Source organism: Mus caroli, chromosome 16, assembly GCF_900094665.2.
Source record: "Mus caroli chromosome 16, CAROLI_EIJ_v1.1, whole genome shotgun sequence".
Lineage (NCBI taxonomy): Eukaryota > Metazoa > Chordata > Mammalia > Rodentia > Muridae > Mus > Mus caroli.
Window position 1 is genome coordinate 90,977,452 of NC_034585.1, and position 14,896 is coordinate 90,992,347.

The following is a 14,896-nucleotide window of genomic DNA, read 5'->3' on the forward strand; positions in this document are numbered from 1 at the left end:
AAAAAACCCCAACAACAACAAAAAAAGAAAATATTGATCTAAATTCAACAATTCTGAAACCGTAACTGGGTTAATCCAGTTTATAATAAATTCAATTTTGATGTCATTTAAAACTTGGAATATCCAAGGCAGTTATTTGATAAAGTTTACTGCTGGGTGAGGTGGCACGTGTCTGTCTTCCCTGACCTTAGGAGGTGGGGGCAAGAGGATCTGCAGCCCCAAACCAGCTCTCAGTAATGTATGAGGCTAGCCTGGGCTACATGAGACTTTGTCTTCATACAGCAAAGAAAACAAAACAGTTTATAAAATGAAGGTGACTGACCCAAACTTAAGGGGAGAGATCTGCTTTTCGTGAGTCTCTGGGAAAAGAATATAGATTATTTCCTTCTTTGCCTCTGTTTCCAGGACTGCCTAAGAGAATCCTGTAGCTAATGCCAGTGGGCCTTGACTTTTATTTCATTAGTATTGGGAGCCACCTCACCTTCTTGTAAGAGCCCAGCAGGTGCATAAAGAAAGATATGGCAGATAAAGCCTGAACTGTGGTTTCCTGGGACAGATACAGCCTTCCTGGGGCCTGGGAAGAAAAGTCTCCTAAGATGTAATTCGAAGCTCAAATTGGGAAAAATCATTCTTTAGCTTGTTTTTCTCTTCTCTTTAGTCATGGGGACCCTGAACATTCCTAGCGACAACCTTATAGTCACTGAGGGTGAACCCTGTAATGTGACTTGCTATGCCATGGGCTGGACCTCACTCCCGGATATTTCCTGGGAGCTTGAGGTTCCCGTAAGCCATTCGAGTTACAATTCCTTTCTGGAGCCGGGCAACTTTATGAGGGTCTTGAGTGTCCTGCACCTCACACCACTGGGCAACGGGACCTTGACTTGTGTGGCAGAGCTGAAGGACTTGCAGGCCAGCAAGTCCTTTACCGTCAACCTGACTGTGGTTCAGCCTCCACCTGGTAAGTGAGCCTCGCCATCCTGAAAGCTGTGGAGTGACCCTTCTGAGTTCACGAGAGGGTCAGCCCTTGGTCAATATACATTGTCAACCTGGAAAATCACCTTGACATTGGGTGGAGAGAGTGACGAGGCAAATTTGGCACCGTGGGCTCACATGCTCTTACAATTGTGTCTTAAGAGTTTTTCTTTTTCCTAATTGCAAATGAACCAGTGAGAAGCTTTGTCCACTACTTAGATAAGAAGGCAGCAGGTTCAGAGACAAATACTTGACTTAATATTTTTAAAAAATAAAACTGGATATAGTGGCACATGCTTATATTCTATTCTAGCACCTGGGAGCTGAGGCAGTAGGATAGCTGAGAGCTTGGGGCCAACCTGGGCTATGTAGTGAGTTCCAGGGAAGCCTGGGCTACAAAGTGAGATCCTGTGTCAAAAAAACAAAACAACATCATATTATCTACCTTGGGTAGGTAATAAGATTTTAAAGTATTTGTCTTTCAGAGGAACCTATTATAACATAGCAGAAACTTTAACCTTGTGTATTAAAGGGCCCTGTGGAGCTTGCAAGCTCTGAGTTGACGTGGGTAGAGGTCTGAGGGTACCGAGGTCACATGTTAGAACATGAAGATTACATGTGCGTGTACATGTGTATGTGAGTGTGTGCAGAAAGAGACAATGTTGGGGATGAACCCAGGGCCTCATACGTACCAGGTAAGGGATCTATCACTGACTGTAATTCCAGTTACTCCATCCCTGCAGGCTCACAGGAAACCCCTCATCTTACAGAAGAGGAAGGGAATCCTGGATGGAGTACAGAGAGTCTCTCAGTCCCTTTTTTCTTGTTTTGGTATTCCTTGGCTTGTAGAAGTAGCCCCTGACCCAAACCTTCATTTTCACATGGCTTTCCTGTGCTTGTATCTGTCCAAATCTCAATCTATCTTTCTACTTGTCTGTCTGTCTGTCTGGTATAAATTCAATTTTATTCTTTCTATTATAATCCATACTTATTCTTGAGGCTCAGTTTGGTCCAGTGTTTCCTGCCCCCTCAAGTGTCCTTCTGACACTTCAGTATCTATCAGCTTTTGGTCTCTTGCTCAATCAGTTACTCCAGATTTACCTATATCACACCTGCCCAACCCAGCTCTCCTATAAGCTACTTAGAGATAATGTAGTCTGGTCCAGGCTTTGACAGGGAAGATTGAAATTCTGGTGCCAAAATTCTGTTGGCACCAAGCAGCCCAGAGCTGACTGTTGAAAACCCACCTTTCACCAAGAATATGGGGTAGCCCAGAGCTCTGGCTGGCTGGCCCCTCCCTTCTAGACATGAATTTTACAGATTAGATATCTGCCTTATTTTTCTTCTGAAGGGGAAAGCAGAAGGCAAGACTACTTTACCCTCATCAGAGAATTCTTCCATAACTTGGACAACATGCTAATTACAGCAGCTGTAGGTGAGAGGGCTGGGAAGGAAGATCCTTTGGGTGGGCAGCAAGGAACCTTATTGGATTCACTTGCAAAAGGGTAATTTGTTTTTAAGTTATTCATCAAGATCAGAGCAGCTGGTATCTGTCTTCATGTTTATTTATTTATTTATTTATTTATTTATTTATTTATTTATTTATTTATTTTATTTTTAGCTGTAGACCTCATTCAACCTTGGCTGTGGAGTTAGAGGAGTTGGGGTCACGTTCACAGAGAGTAGACAGGCGAGCCACCTGTGAGAGTTGCCAGACTTCCTCAGGGGTGGGGAACCTCAGGTCTGTACCCACAAGGCTGGGGAATTATTTTGATTCCTTAGGTGAGTTTAGGAAGCCTAACGGACTCAGGCTACCAAGTGTGTGTTGCCCTAGAGATCAAAACTCCTAGGAAGAAAGGTGAGTGGGAGGCCATCACTTGTGTTCATAGCTGGTTTCTCAGTTACAGAAAGCCCAGTTTTCTTAGTTACTGTCCTAGTTAGGGTTTTACTGCTGTGAACAGATACCATGACCAAGGCAAGTCTTATAAGGACAGCATTTAATTGGGGCTGGCTTACAGGTTCAGAGGTTCAGTCCATTATCATCAAGGTGAGAACATGGTAGCATCCACGCAGGCATGGTGCAGGAGGAGCTGAGAGTTCCACATCTTCATCTGAAGGCTGCTAGGAGAAAACTGGCTTCCAGGTAGCTAGAATGAGGATCTTAAAGCCCACGCCCACAGTGACACACCTACTCCAACAAGATTACAAGTACTCTAACAGGGCCACACCTTCTAATAGTACCACGTCCTGGGCCGAGCATATACAAACCATCACAGTTACTAAAATCACAAACCTCTGGGTGGCAAACAGCACAACATTAGAAAACATAGTCCCCTTGTTGTGTACTGGGAAGAAACATGAATGAACACCTACTCATTCCGGGTAGGACATAGGTAACACATCAAAAACCTCATTTTATTCATCTACTTGGATGCACCAGGGAGTTTGCTGGGGTTAGTTACAGAAGCTCCTGGGTATACAGGAGCAGGTGATGCACATGGCTCAAGTGTGCAGCTTGATGACACAAGAATTCCATGCACTTGCATCTCCCTGTACAACCTGTAGGCAGTTCCACGAAGAGCCTGCTGCAGTTCTTACAGCTTTGTGAAGGGCCTTCGTGAAGAGCCTTACAGATTTCCCCACCTTCCTGAGTAATATGATCTCTTGTCTTCCTCTAAGAAGGACTATTCTATTGGGAGGAAATAGCTACACAGTACCCCATCTACCCAACAGAGAAATCTTCAGGTATGCAGCATGCCCCCCTGTCCCCTTCTGGGGTTCCCTTGTGTTGGTTCTCCTCCTGTGTAGGTTGTGAAGTGATGGCCATGAGGGAGGCTGCATTTCTAGGGCACATGAGCATCTTGTGGGGTTCAATGATCTAGTATCATCACAGTTCATTTCCATGAGAAGTGACAAGGTCAGGGACAGAGGAAGTGGTGGGTCCGATCCTGTGTCCACTCTGAGGTCACATGATGTGAGCAGGGTAGCTTCCTCTGGGGTCCTTAGGGCAAGGGTGATAGGGGAGAATCTACTCTGTGCCCTTCTGTTGTTTCTGGTGACTGCTGGCAATCTTAGACATTCCTTGGGTTGAGGAGCAGCCCTCTCACTCGGACCTTCATTTCCACATGGCCTCTCCGATGACAGGACCCTGGGCATATCACTGACTTCCCAGCCTCAGTTTTCCTGTATGCAAAATGGGTAGGCAACGAATTGAGCCAGTCCATGGAGGATCTTGAACACCTCTGCTGTGGACCAGCCCTTTCCATAAGTTCTTCATTTAATTAGTTTTCATGGAATGTGGTATCTCTGACTTTAAGTTTCCAAATAACAGATTTTTTTAAAAGAGCAGTTAACCTAAAATCTCAAGCCCCATTTTCTACTTTAGCTGGTCAGGTTCCACAATCTCTACAGACCTTAGATGGGATAGTGCATCATCTCTCTAGCTCTGTGGCTTGGGTAAACATTACTTAACCTCTCTGAGCCCCAGCTCTGTCATCTGTGAAGCTGAAATAGCTTCAGTGCCCACCTCCAGAGCTATTGATTTTGGGAGAAGTGTATTGCAATGTCTAAGAAAATTGCATGCAGAACAGAGGATGAGCTTATGTTAGTGTCTCAGATGACCCGTGTCCCCCTCTGGTTGGTGTGGGCACAGACTTTGCACATGATAGGGGCATTTTATGGCAGTGTCGCTGATTTTGAGAAATTCTATGCAACACCTTTAGAGCTCTGCTAACTCTTTTCAGAACATTTGGGAAAAGGATTCTTTCCTTCAGAGATCGACGCAGTAAAGTCGGTCACGTGGCACGAAGGAGCATGCGTGGTGGCAAGAGCTTAGCGATTGGAAAAGGACAGTATCCACGCAGTAAAGCGAGTCACGTGGCACCATGGAGCATGCGCGGTGGGAAGGGCTTAGGGGAAAAGGCTTGAACTTGAAACCTGGAGCTTCTCTGTTAGCTGTCACTGTGGATTGCTCAGATGAAGTTATGCCAGCCTTAACCAGGGCTCTGTCACTCACCTCAGCCACGCACCCTCTGCCCTGCACACAGCAAGACCACACCTTTCCGGATGCCCTGAAAATATTTTTTATATCAGGTGAGACCTGGGTGGTGCCTCCCTGGAGGGATTGTTCCACAAAGAGAGGACCTGAGACAGAGTATGGGGCATGTTGGGAACCCTGGCTTTCTTGTGCTGAGCAGGGACAAGGGCTTTCCCCCCCACGTGTCTCATCTGTGAGCAGACTGGATCATGAACCATTCCAAGAATCTGTTTTTCAACCAGCTGTGAATGTACTTGTTCTAAAAGTAACTTTCTTCTAAACAAGTCATTCATGTATATGTATATGTATATATATATATATATGTCTCCAGTGATATATCTATCTAGTGATATATATCTATATATGCCTATCATCTATCTATCTAGTGATAAATGAAAAACACTATTAAAATAAGACACCTTTAAAGTTCCAGTAGTAGCCTATGCTTAAGACCTCAATCATGATCGACTGGAATAAAGGTGATTTGAGCTGAAGTGTCTCCTAAGTGTGAGGCTCTAAGGAAGGGCTTCCAGGGGAGAATGGTCACCACAAAGAGGAAGTGAACTGGAACCATGGCTTCGGATACCCATGCTGGCTCAGTGTGGGGCTGTTGAGGGAGGGTAGGTTTGGTGGCTGAATTAAGGAACAGGATAGTGAGTAACATGCCCCCCATGAAGCCCCTGTTTCCTTCTAGACTCAGTCATCAGCCCCAAGAGGTGGCCTTTCCCCCTGTACACATGCACACTCAAGGAGAACACAGGCTCTCTCTACTCAGCTGAAGGAATGTTGGATCCAGCCTGGTTTGACAGAGATTGGAATGTTAAGTAGGGAAAGGAAAGGCCACGGTCAGGGAATGTTTGAGTAGTCAATAAACATGTTGTCCTAGGTGGGGAGAATTCAAGACTATCGCTTACATCAGGAGCCAGGCCTTGTGTCTAACCCCAGCTAGCTCCCTTATCATGAAAACTTGTGACATTTGCAAACTTGTGTTTGAGAGAGAGAATCTAACTTGATGTAGGGTGTCCATGGTGATGGTGAGAGATGGGTCCTATCTCAGAAACTTTCACACACATTTCTTGAGTCTGAATAACCTGCTAGATCAAGACTTGTGACTGGCAACTGAGCCAGAGGCCAAAGAGAACCTAGAAAGTAAACAGGGGCCACAAGAGTGACTGGTTCCTCCTGTGGGAAGCCCAACATGCTGGCAGCTGAAAGACTTTCACACAGAGGTCTGCTTTTTAATTGAACTGTGAGAGTCAAGAACATAGCCCTGGCCTTTATAATCTCATAATTGTGTTCCTGGGAAGGAAAGCATGGACATATACCATAATTGTGGTCACCAATCACTTGCATTCGAAACATCTAGGGTGCCTTTGCGGACTGCTTGGCTCTGCCTCACTGGAGCAGGCTTTGGATCTGATTGCTCTGTAGGTATTGCTAGTGATACTCAGTATTGTGTTCTCTGACTGTGAGGACTTCCTTGTTGTGACAGCTCCCCAGTTTGGGATTGGGTGGTATAATATGAAAAGACACAATACTGTCTCCCCCCCCCCATCACCATTTCTTACATTTTTTTTTTGAGATTATAATTTTGTCATTTCCTCTATCCCAATCTTCCCATATATTCTCTCTTGCTGTCTTTCAAAATCCTGGCCACTTTTTCTTTAGTTGCCATTACTACATATATATTAACACATATATATTCCCAAATATATAAATACAACCTGCTCAGTTTGAATAATCTTACTTGTGTGTTTTTGTAGGTTCCTTGCATGTTCTCAGGGCTGGCTATTTGGTTTTGGATATTCAATTTGCCTGTTCTTCCCTGGAGAAGACTGTTTCTCCTGATCTCAGCATTCTGTAGCTACCTGTAGTTCTTCATGTTGGGTAGGGCTCAGTCTCTCATTCCCATCTTATCTCAGGAAGATGTTGGGAGAGGTAAAAACATGCCATTAGAAAACCCAATTTGGGTTTCTCTGGATAGCTAAATATTGGGAGAAAGAAGAAACCTAAGCCTGTTTCAGTGTAATTGACTGCCTCGTACAGGAGGCAAATAAGAAATCAGCTGTTTTAGTCATCCATCCATCATCCATCCATCCATCCGTCGTTCATCATCCATCAATTAGCCATTCATCCATCATCTATGCATCCATCCATTAGCCATCCATCATCTATCCATCCACCATCTATCCATCCACCCATTAACCATCTATCCATCTATCCACTACCAATCTATCCATCCACCATCTATCCATCCATCCATCTATCCATCCATCCATTCATCTATCCATTATCAATCTATCCATCCATCATTTATCCATAATAATGTGTACGTTCCAGGTATATGGGATATAAGGAATATAATACACAATTCTGGACCTTAAAGGAGTTAGGATAAGTTTAGATGGTAGAAGATACATAAGAAGGAACAGAATAAAATGACAGTAAATGTAAGCTTTTAAAAATTAAAGAAACCATCAAAATTGTCCAGCATTTTCTAATTCTCTAGAAAAAAATAAAGAAATATAAACAATTCATTAAGAGCAAAACCAAGTATCTTTTAAAATATGATATGATTCTTCAAAGCATAGAATTCCTTGGTTTGTTTTCAGACAAGCTAATACACTCTTTTAAAAAGAATTTCTCGTGTGTGTGTGTGTGTGTGTGTGTGTGTGTATGCTCACTTGAGTGCAATGCTTACATAGGCCAGAAGAGGGCCTCAGATACCTCTGGAGCTAGAGTTACAGACATTTGTGATATGTGGACATGGGACAGAACTCAGATTCTTTGTAAGAGCAGCAAGCATTGTTAGCTGCTGAGCTGCCTCTCTAGGCTTGCCTGTGGCTCCTTATAAAGTTGGATTCTTGCTTGCCTATGGCTCCGCATGAGTTGATTCTTGCTTGTCATGGTTTGCCATGTACCTGGATTCTTGCTTGCCTGTGGCTCCTTATGCAGTTAGATTCAACTTGCCTGTGGCTCTTTATGCAGATGAGCTTTTGCTTTACGTGACTCAATACTGAGCTGAAGTGATCCTCTCTAAACATTCTACTCATATTTTGACCACTGAACACTGGCATAGGAACAGCAAGCCATAGCTGCTGGGTCAATCTTCAAGCATAGTTCTATAGGGGGAGAGCATCCAAGAGATTGTCACCATTAGCCCCTTCTGCCATTGGTTTCAAAGCAAACCTCATGTTCCTTCCGAGGAAGCCTGGTATTTTAAAGTTTCTAGTGACAGCCAGCCTCTACTCCATTTTTACAGAGCTACCAGTGAGGTAGCCTGACAGACCTTGTTGAATACAATGCACAGATCCATGGATCAATGTGGTTGCCTGTGGTTTGGCTTCTACATGGTTCCTGCTTGGGTGGAGGAGTGGAATGCTGTTTAAGACTTCCTTGGGAATCATTCACATAGTTCCCACAAGACAGCGGATGTGCCACCCAGCAGGACTTTCAAGGATGGTGGAAATGCTCCATCTGGGTTGATTTGGCTATTGAAATGTAGACAGTACAACTAAGGAACTGTATATTTAATTACACAGAATTTTAGTGGAAATTTGTGTTTACATGACCACCCAAAGCCAGCATGTCAATTCTAAGACATGGCTGAAAAAACAAAAACAACAACAAAACCACCCCCCCCAAAAACACAAAAAAGCTCAAAAAATAAAAACAAAACAAAACAACAAAAAAACCCACACCTTCTAATAGTGCCACTCTTGGGCCAAACCATCACACACACACACACACACACACACACACACACACACACACACACACACACACAGGCATGCCTATGCACATACATACTTTTTTCCACACAAGGGGCTATCATTTAGTCTTTAAAAATGTGTAAAGCCGGGCGTGGTGGCGCACGCCTTTAATCCCAGCACTCGGGAGGCAGAGGCAGGCGGATTTCTGAGTTCGAGGCCAGCCTGGTCTACAAAGTGAGTTCCAGGACAGCCAGGGCTACACAGAGAAACCCTGTCTCGAAAAACCAAAAAAAAAAAAAAAAAAAAAAAAAAACAAAAAACAAAAAAACAAAACAAAAAAAAAATAAAAATGTGTAAATTCTGTAATTTGGGATAATACAATGATGTATTTTCTTCCTTTCAATTTCCTTCCCTATTTTTCTCTCAATCTCTGCTTGCTCTGCCTCACCTCACCTTTGCCTCTCAACTCCAAACCTACTGGCTAAGAAGGCAAAGTTAATACTAATGACATTGACTCCAGAAGAGCTGAGGAAAGCTCACATGACTGTAAGAGAAATGAATTTAGTGGTGGGCTCTGGTGGGGCTTTGGGGAAAGCTGTGTATCCAGGGTCTTGGGTCCCCCCACCCCAGTTACCTCTGCTGCTATGGAGTCATAAAACATGCAGACATGGATGCCAGGGCACACCATTCTCTAGTCCATGGTTTGGGTTGACCAAAGGCTATCCCAGCGTGCTACTCAGGGCTCTAGCCCTGGGGAGTTGCCTTGCTGCCCACCCATATCCAGCTCCCAGGAATGTGAGAGGTGTCAACCAGCTGATAACTGGATCCGGGTTACAAAGCAATCATATGTACCAATAAATACTGGGATGGGAGACACTGCTGAGGACTGAGTCATTGAACACACAGAAGAGGTAGCAGAGAATACGCTGCTGCACCAGGCTGAAGAGTTACTACTGAAGACATAAGGCAGTTGGGACCCACTAGAACCTGAGCCTACAAGGTACAGACATCACTAAACTCTTTCTCTTGCTCTTGTAGACAGTATTGGAGAGGAAGGCCCAGCACTGCCGACCTGGGCCATCATCCTGCTGGCAGTGGCCTTTTCCTTGCTCTTGATCCTGATCATTGCTTTGATTATAATATTCTGTTGCTGTTGTGCCTCCAGGAGAGAAAAGGAAGGTATTCTTCTTTCATATATGTTTCTATGGAGCTTTGAATCTGTGTACAGGCAATTGAAGTGAGTGAGTTTATCAACTTCTTAGAAAGATGAGTTCTACCATAGTGAGATGTCACAGCACAGATGTGGCAGATGGCTATCGCCATACAGGCAAAGGCCAAGAGCTGGCAAGGGAAACTTACACATTGTTGGCTGGAATGTGAATAGGCATGGCCACTATGGAGAGCAATATAGAGGTTCTTCAGAGACTAAAAATGCAGTGTGAACCAGCTCTTCTACTGCTGGGTGGATATCCATAGGAAATGAAACAAGTGTGTCAGAGACACATATGCCTTCCCACGTTCATGATAGCTAAGGTGTGGAAATAGGCTGAGTGTCCATCAACTGATGACTGTGTAAATGCAGTATGTCATGCATACATATGTGTATGCATATACAGATATGAATGCACAAATATACACATATACACACATGCCCATATTTATGCACACACATATATACACACACAATCACACACATGCATATGTACACACATAAACATACATACATACATATTCACATATGTGTATACATATACACATGCATACATAAACACACACACATATATGGATGTATACGTGCATATACACAAATATATACATGTACACAAACATGTATATGCACATACATATACACTGTCTTATGCTTTACTGCTGTGAACAGACACCATGATTAAGGCAAATCTTATAAGAACAACATTTAATTGGGGCTGGCTTACAAGTTCACAGGTTCAGTCCATTATCATCAAGGCAGGATCATGGCAGCATCCAGGCAGGCATGGTGCAGGAGGAGCTGAGAGTTCTACATCTTCATCTGATGGCTGCTAGCAGAATACTGCTTCCAGGCAGCTTGGATGAGTGTATTAAAGTCCATGTCCACCATGACACATTTTCTCCAACAAGGCCATAATTTTCTCTTCTAATTGTGCTACTACTGGGCCAAACCACCACACACACACATACACACACACTTACCTTTTTTCACACAAGGGCTATCATTTAGCCTTTAAAAATGTGTAAATTCTGTAATTTGGGACAATACGATGATGTAGAATATACTAAGAGAAATGACTCACTTACAGAAAGACAAGTGAGGTGTGATCTTGCTCATTTGTGGCATATTCAACAATCGAATGCACAGAAATAAAGCAGAATGGTGGTTTCTAGAGGTGGGGATGAGGAACCGGGACAGCGGAGTGGAGGTTTCTAGAGGTGGGGTGAGGAACCGGAATATGCTGGTTGAAGGGCACAAGGCTTTGGTTAGAGCAAGTGTGTTCTGGAGAGTCATATTAGTCATAATATACCATGGCTTGAACATAGATCCTCAATGTGTTCTGTATAAAAGGTGACTGGTGTATGGAATGATGGGTATGTGGACCAGCCCCATCTCGTAATTCCCCGGCACCTGCTCATATCAGCTTGTCACACAGTACCTACAGATTTGTATTCTTTTTAGCTTTCATTCTGCCTTAATGAGCTGGGGCAGAGGTAATGGCAACATCGCAAAACAGAACTGAAACCAAGCAATGAGGCCTTCAGTCTTAGAAAGCAACCACGGGGTGCAGAGAAGAGAGGGTTCTTCCTCTAGGACAGTGCTTCTCAACCTTTGGGTTACGACATATCCAATATCCTGCATATCAGATGTTTACTTTAGAATTCATACAGTAGCAAGATTGCAGTCATGTAGTAGCTATGAAAATAATTGTGTGGTTGGGGTCACCACAACATGAGGACCTGAGTAAAGGGTCACAGGACACACATCCATGTGTGTAATTGTATGTGTATATATGTGTGTATGCATGAATGTAGTTGAGAACCACTGCACTATGACCTGCTGAACTCCTCTCAGAGACCAGGCTGTCCCCGTACCCGAGAAAGTGATGACTCAGACTTTTGTGATGGCCTGGGTTACTGGACTCCTGTCCTTATTTGTAAGGACAGGCAGCTGTGGTGATGTGTCATTTAGCATGCAACAGCTTTTCTAGAATAACATCGGTTGGAACATGCCTCAGGGCAGTTTCCTATTCTGAGGTATTCTAAATGTTCCATTGTGGGCTTGGGACTGAGTCTGCAGAGACACACCCCCCAGCGGTGTGGAAGCTGCTGCTGGTTTGGTGGTCAGGTCTGGAATGGTGGATGGTTTGTCTTAGAGTTTGACAGTTTGAAACTTGAGTTCGTAAGCATGATTTGACATGTGGCAGCTCAGAACTTTCTAAGTGCTGAATCGATGTCTTTTTCTCTGATTTGAATGCTTTCTGCCGTTAAATTATTTTTTTGTAAGAACAGAGTTTCAATGCTTGGGTGTCTGTCACTTGTCTTGCACTGTTAAGTTTGTGATCACTTAGTGTGTTCACCAGGTGTGAGCTACTGACTCTTTTCTATTGATCTTTCTCTCATGCCAGATATCATGCAAGTTCATCACAAGATTACGCATAAGTTCAAATCATAAATTGAAATAGAAATTTAAAACAGAGACTGTTTCCATGCATATCCATTAGGAGTAATTATCTGACTAAACATTCATCATCTGTATGAGCTCCACAGGTTCATGGAGAGTTAAAAAACATAACTAACTTATTAGTGACGTTTTGTACAGATAAACCCAGTCAATATTTTATCTTCTGTCCTAGCACCTATAATAAATCGTTAGTTCCCTTTTTATGACATTTGGTTACTGGCTTTACAACCTTTTGGAATGTGCTCTGAGTAGTAGATGCCTGCTCACTATTTCAGAAGTAATTAACTGGTGACACAGGAAGACTGGCAGAGTCCTCAAAGCAGTTTTGACCTAATAGCAGGTCAGAAAGGACCTAATAGAAGTCCCACTATAAAAGAGCTTAATAAATACTGATATGATTTTAGATATTCTTATAGGATCATCATTAAGAATTAAGAAGTTGTCTATATACCACCACTACAAGACATCTTGTAGCATCTTTGTTTTTCTGCAGAGATCTGCTCAAAAGGGTAGGCTAGTACCTAGTGATTGTTACATATGTTTAATCATAACAGGAAAAGCATATTAATAGCAGGAATCTTTCCTAAAATGATTTTCTCCTAGGCCTTGCCTATCAGAGCAAATCCATCATGGATTATTAATCCAAGGTGTATCATCTCAGGAAGATCACTTGCTAGTTTTTAGCTTGTCCTATGTCGGCTTCTGACAATGTAACTTCAAGGTGAAAGGCCCATGAGAGGCAACAGAGTCATGTGATGAATCCTGGGAACCAGACTTTGGAGACCAGCATCAGGGTGCAGATCTGAGTTTATTGCACAGCACTTAAGTTTATATACAGCATTTGAACCCATCCCAAGACCCTAAATCATTAGGAAATCATATCTAGTCACACAGTCACTGTGTCCAATGAAAGCCCTGCCTGATGGAGTTACTCAGAAGGAGTGAGGGGAGCATCTTCACCTGTTAGAACTTTCATGTTAGGACTTCTGTATTATGACTTCTGTGAAGACGGAGAAGCAGCCACCACCCTGGCTTTTGTTCCTTTTTGCTGTCTCACTGGTGTTCTTGGAGCCATCTTAGATCTAATGCTGTGCGTGGCAGATCTGGACTCTTTTCGAGGAGTAACAGGAGCCTCTGGTGCCTCGCTTTCCATCCCACTTTTTCCTTCACAAGGTTGACCTCCACATCCCCACATGTGTGTGTATGTATAATGTGTGGCAATGGTCCGAGTTGACACTACTTGTACATGAACTTGTATGTGAACCTGATTGAAAATGGTTCTCGCATTAAGGAACTCAGATGTAGTAACTTAAGGTTCCTTCTTTGTCAAGGTGCTATAACACCGGTGTCTAAGTCAGATGAGAGTATGCTTTGAGAATATGGTTCTACTGGGCTGGCATGCAGTGAGCAACCAGTTATGGTGTGGCAAGACATGACTGGCCAACGATTTAGGGTCTTGAGATTGGTTCAAAAACTGTATATAAGCTTATGTGCTGTGCAATGAACTCAGATCTGCACCCTGATGCTGGTCTCCAAACAAGTGGCTGGCTCTGTTACTTAGAACGTTTCTTGGTGATGGAACTTGTATAATCTTGGATACCAAAGTCAATTATTATTCACTAGTTACACAGGGCGGCATCTACTATCTTTCAAGTACCTATAGAGTATTTATTTTTCTGATACTGAACCTATTATCTTTGGGCTTAATCACTTAGTAATTCAGTGCAGGGTCACTTTACATACAAACTGGGTCTAAGCGAGGATTTTCAAAGTCAGGGAGTCAATTAAAAATATCAGTGAGAATTTATTTTTAGAACCCCTATCCTCATTTTGCTAATGGGACTTTCTCTCCCTCTTTATTTTTCAGAATCTACTTATCAAAATGAAATAAGGTAAGAAAGGTAAAATGGAAAGGTAAGTCAGAAGCAGGGGACAACAGGGTGTGAGTGTTTAGAGCACTCAATAAGTACTGATATAGAATACTCTGAAAAACATGCCAATTACAAATTTATAAAGTAACCCTACTTGTAGAATAACAGAGACCAATATAGGTAGGTGAACTGTCCCCTGATCACCTGACATTTGCAACTCTCTCCACAAGAGGACACTGTACACTGTGACTGTTGGCAGTAGTCCTGCCTACATTAAGTCAGGCACCTGCAGAAGTTGCACTTGGACTTGAGAGTTGTTGCAGGACAGCAAGCCAAGCCAGACAGATGCCTATAAGGTATGTGGTATTGTTCTAGTAGAAAAATTAGGTGCAGTCAGTGGCTTGTTCCAGCACTGAGAATAGAAGAATGAAAAATTTCTCCCATTTCCATCCACAGTGGCTGCAAACACTTTTGAGGGAACTGAGTCCAGATTCACAGGAATACACAGTAGCTGGTGTGATCACAGGAATGCATGATAGCCAGTGTGTTCACAGGAATACATGATAGCTGGTATGTTCACAGGAATACATGATAGCTGGTATGTTCACAGGAATACATGGTAGCCAGTGTG

General features: G+C 43.2%; 1 protein-coding gene across 3 annotated transcripts in view; it reads left to right on the forward strand.

The window, feature by feature from the left end:
• Positions 1-14,896, forward strand: part of Igsf5 (immunoglobulin superfamily member 5) — a 51,997-nt gene that overhangs the window by 13,645 nt on the left and 23,456 nt on the right. For 2 of the 3 annotated variants that reach the window (XM_029470362.1, XM_021185454.2), the window contains exons 4-6: positions 659-958; positions 9,760-9,900; positions 14,262-14,286. In XM_029470362.1, coding sequence (XP_029326222.1) covers positions 659-958; positions 9,760-9,900; positions 14,262-14,286 — 466 coding nt within the window. The remainder of the gene's footprint in view (positions 1-658; positions 959-9,759; positions 9,901-14,261; positions 14,287-14,896) is intronic. The other variant, XM_021185455.2, reaches the window with a different exon arrangement.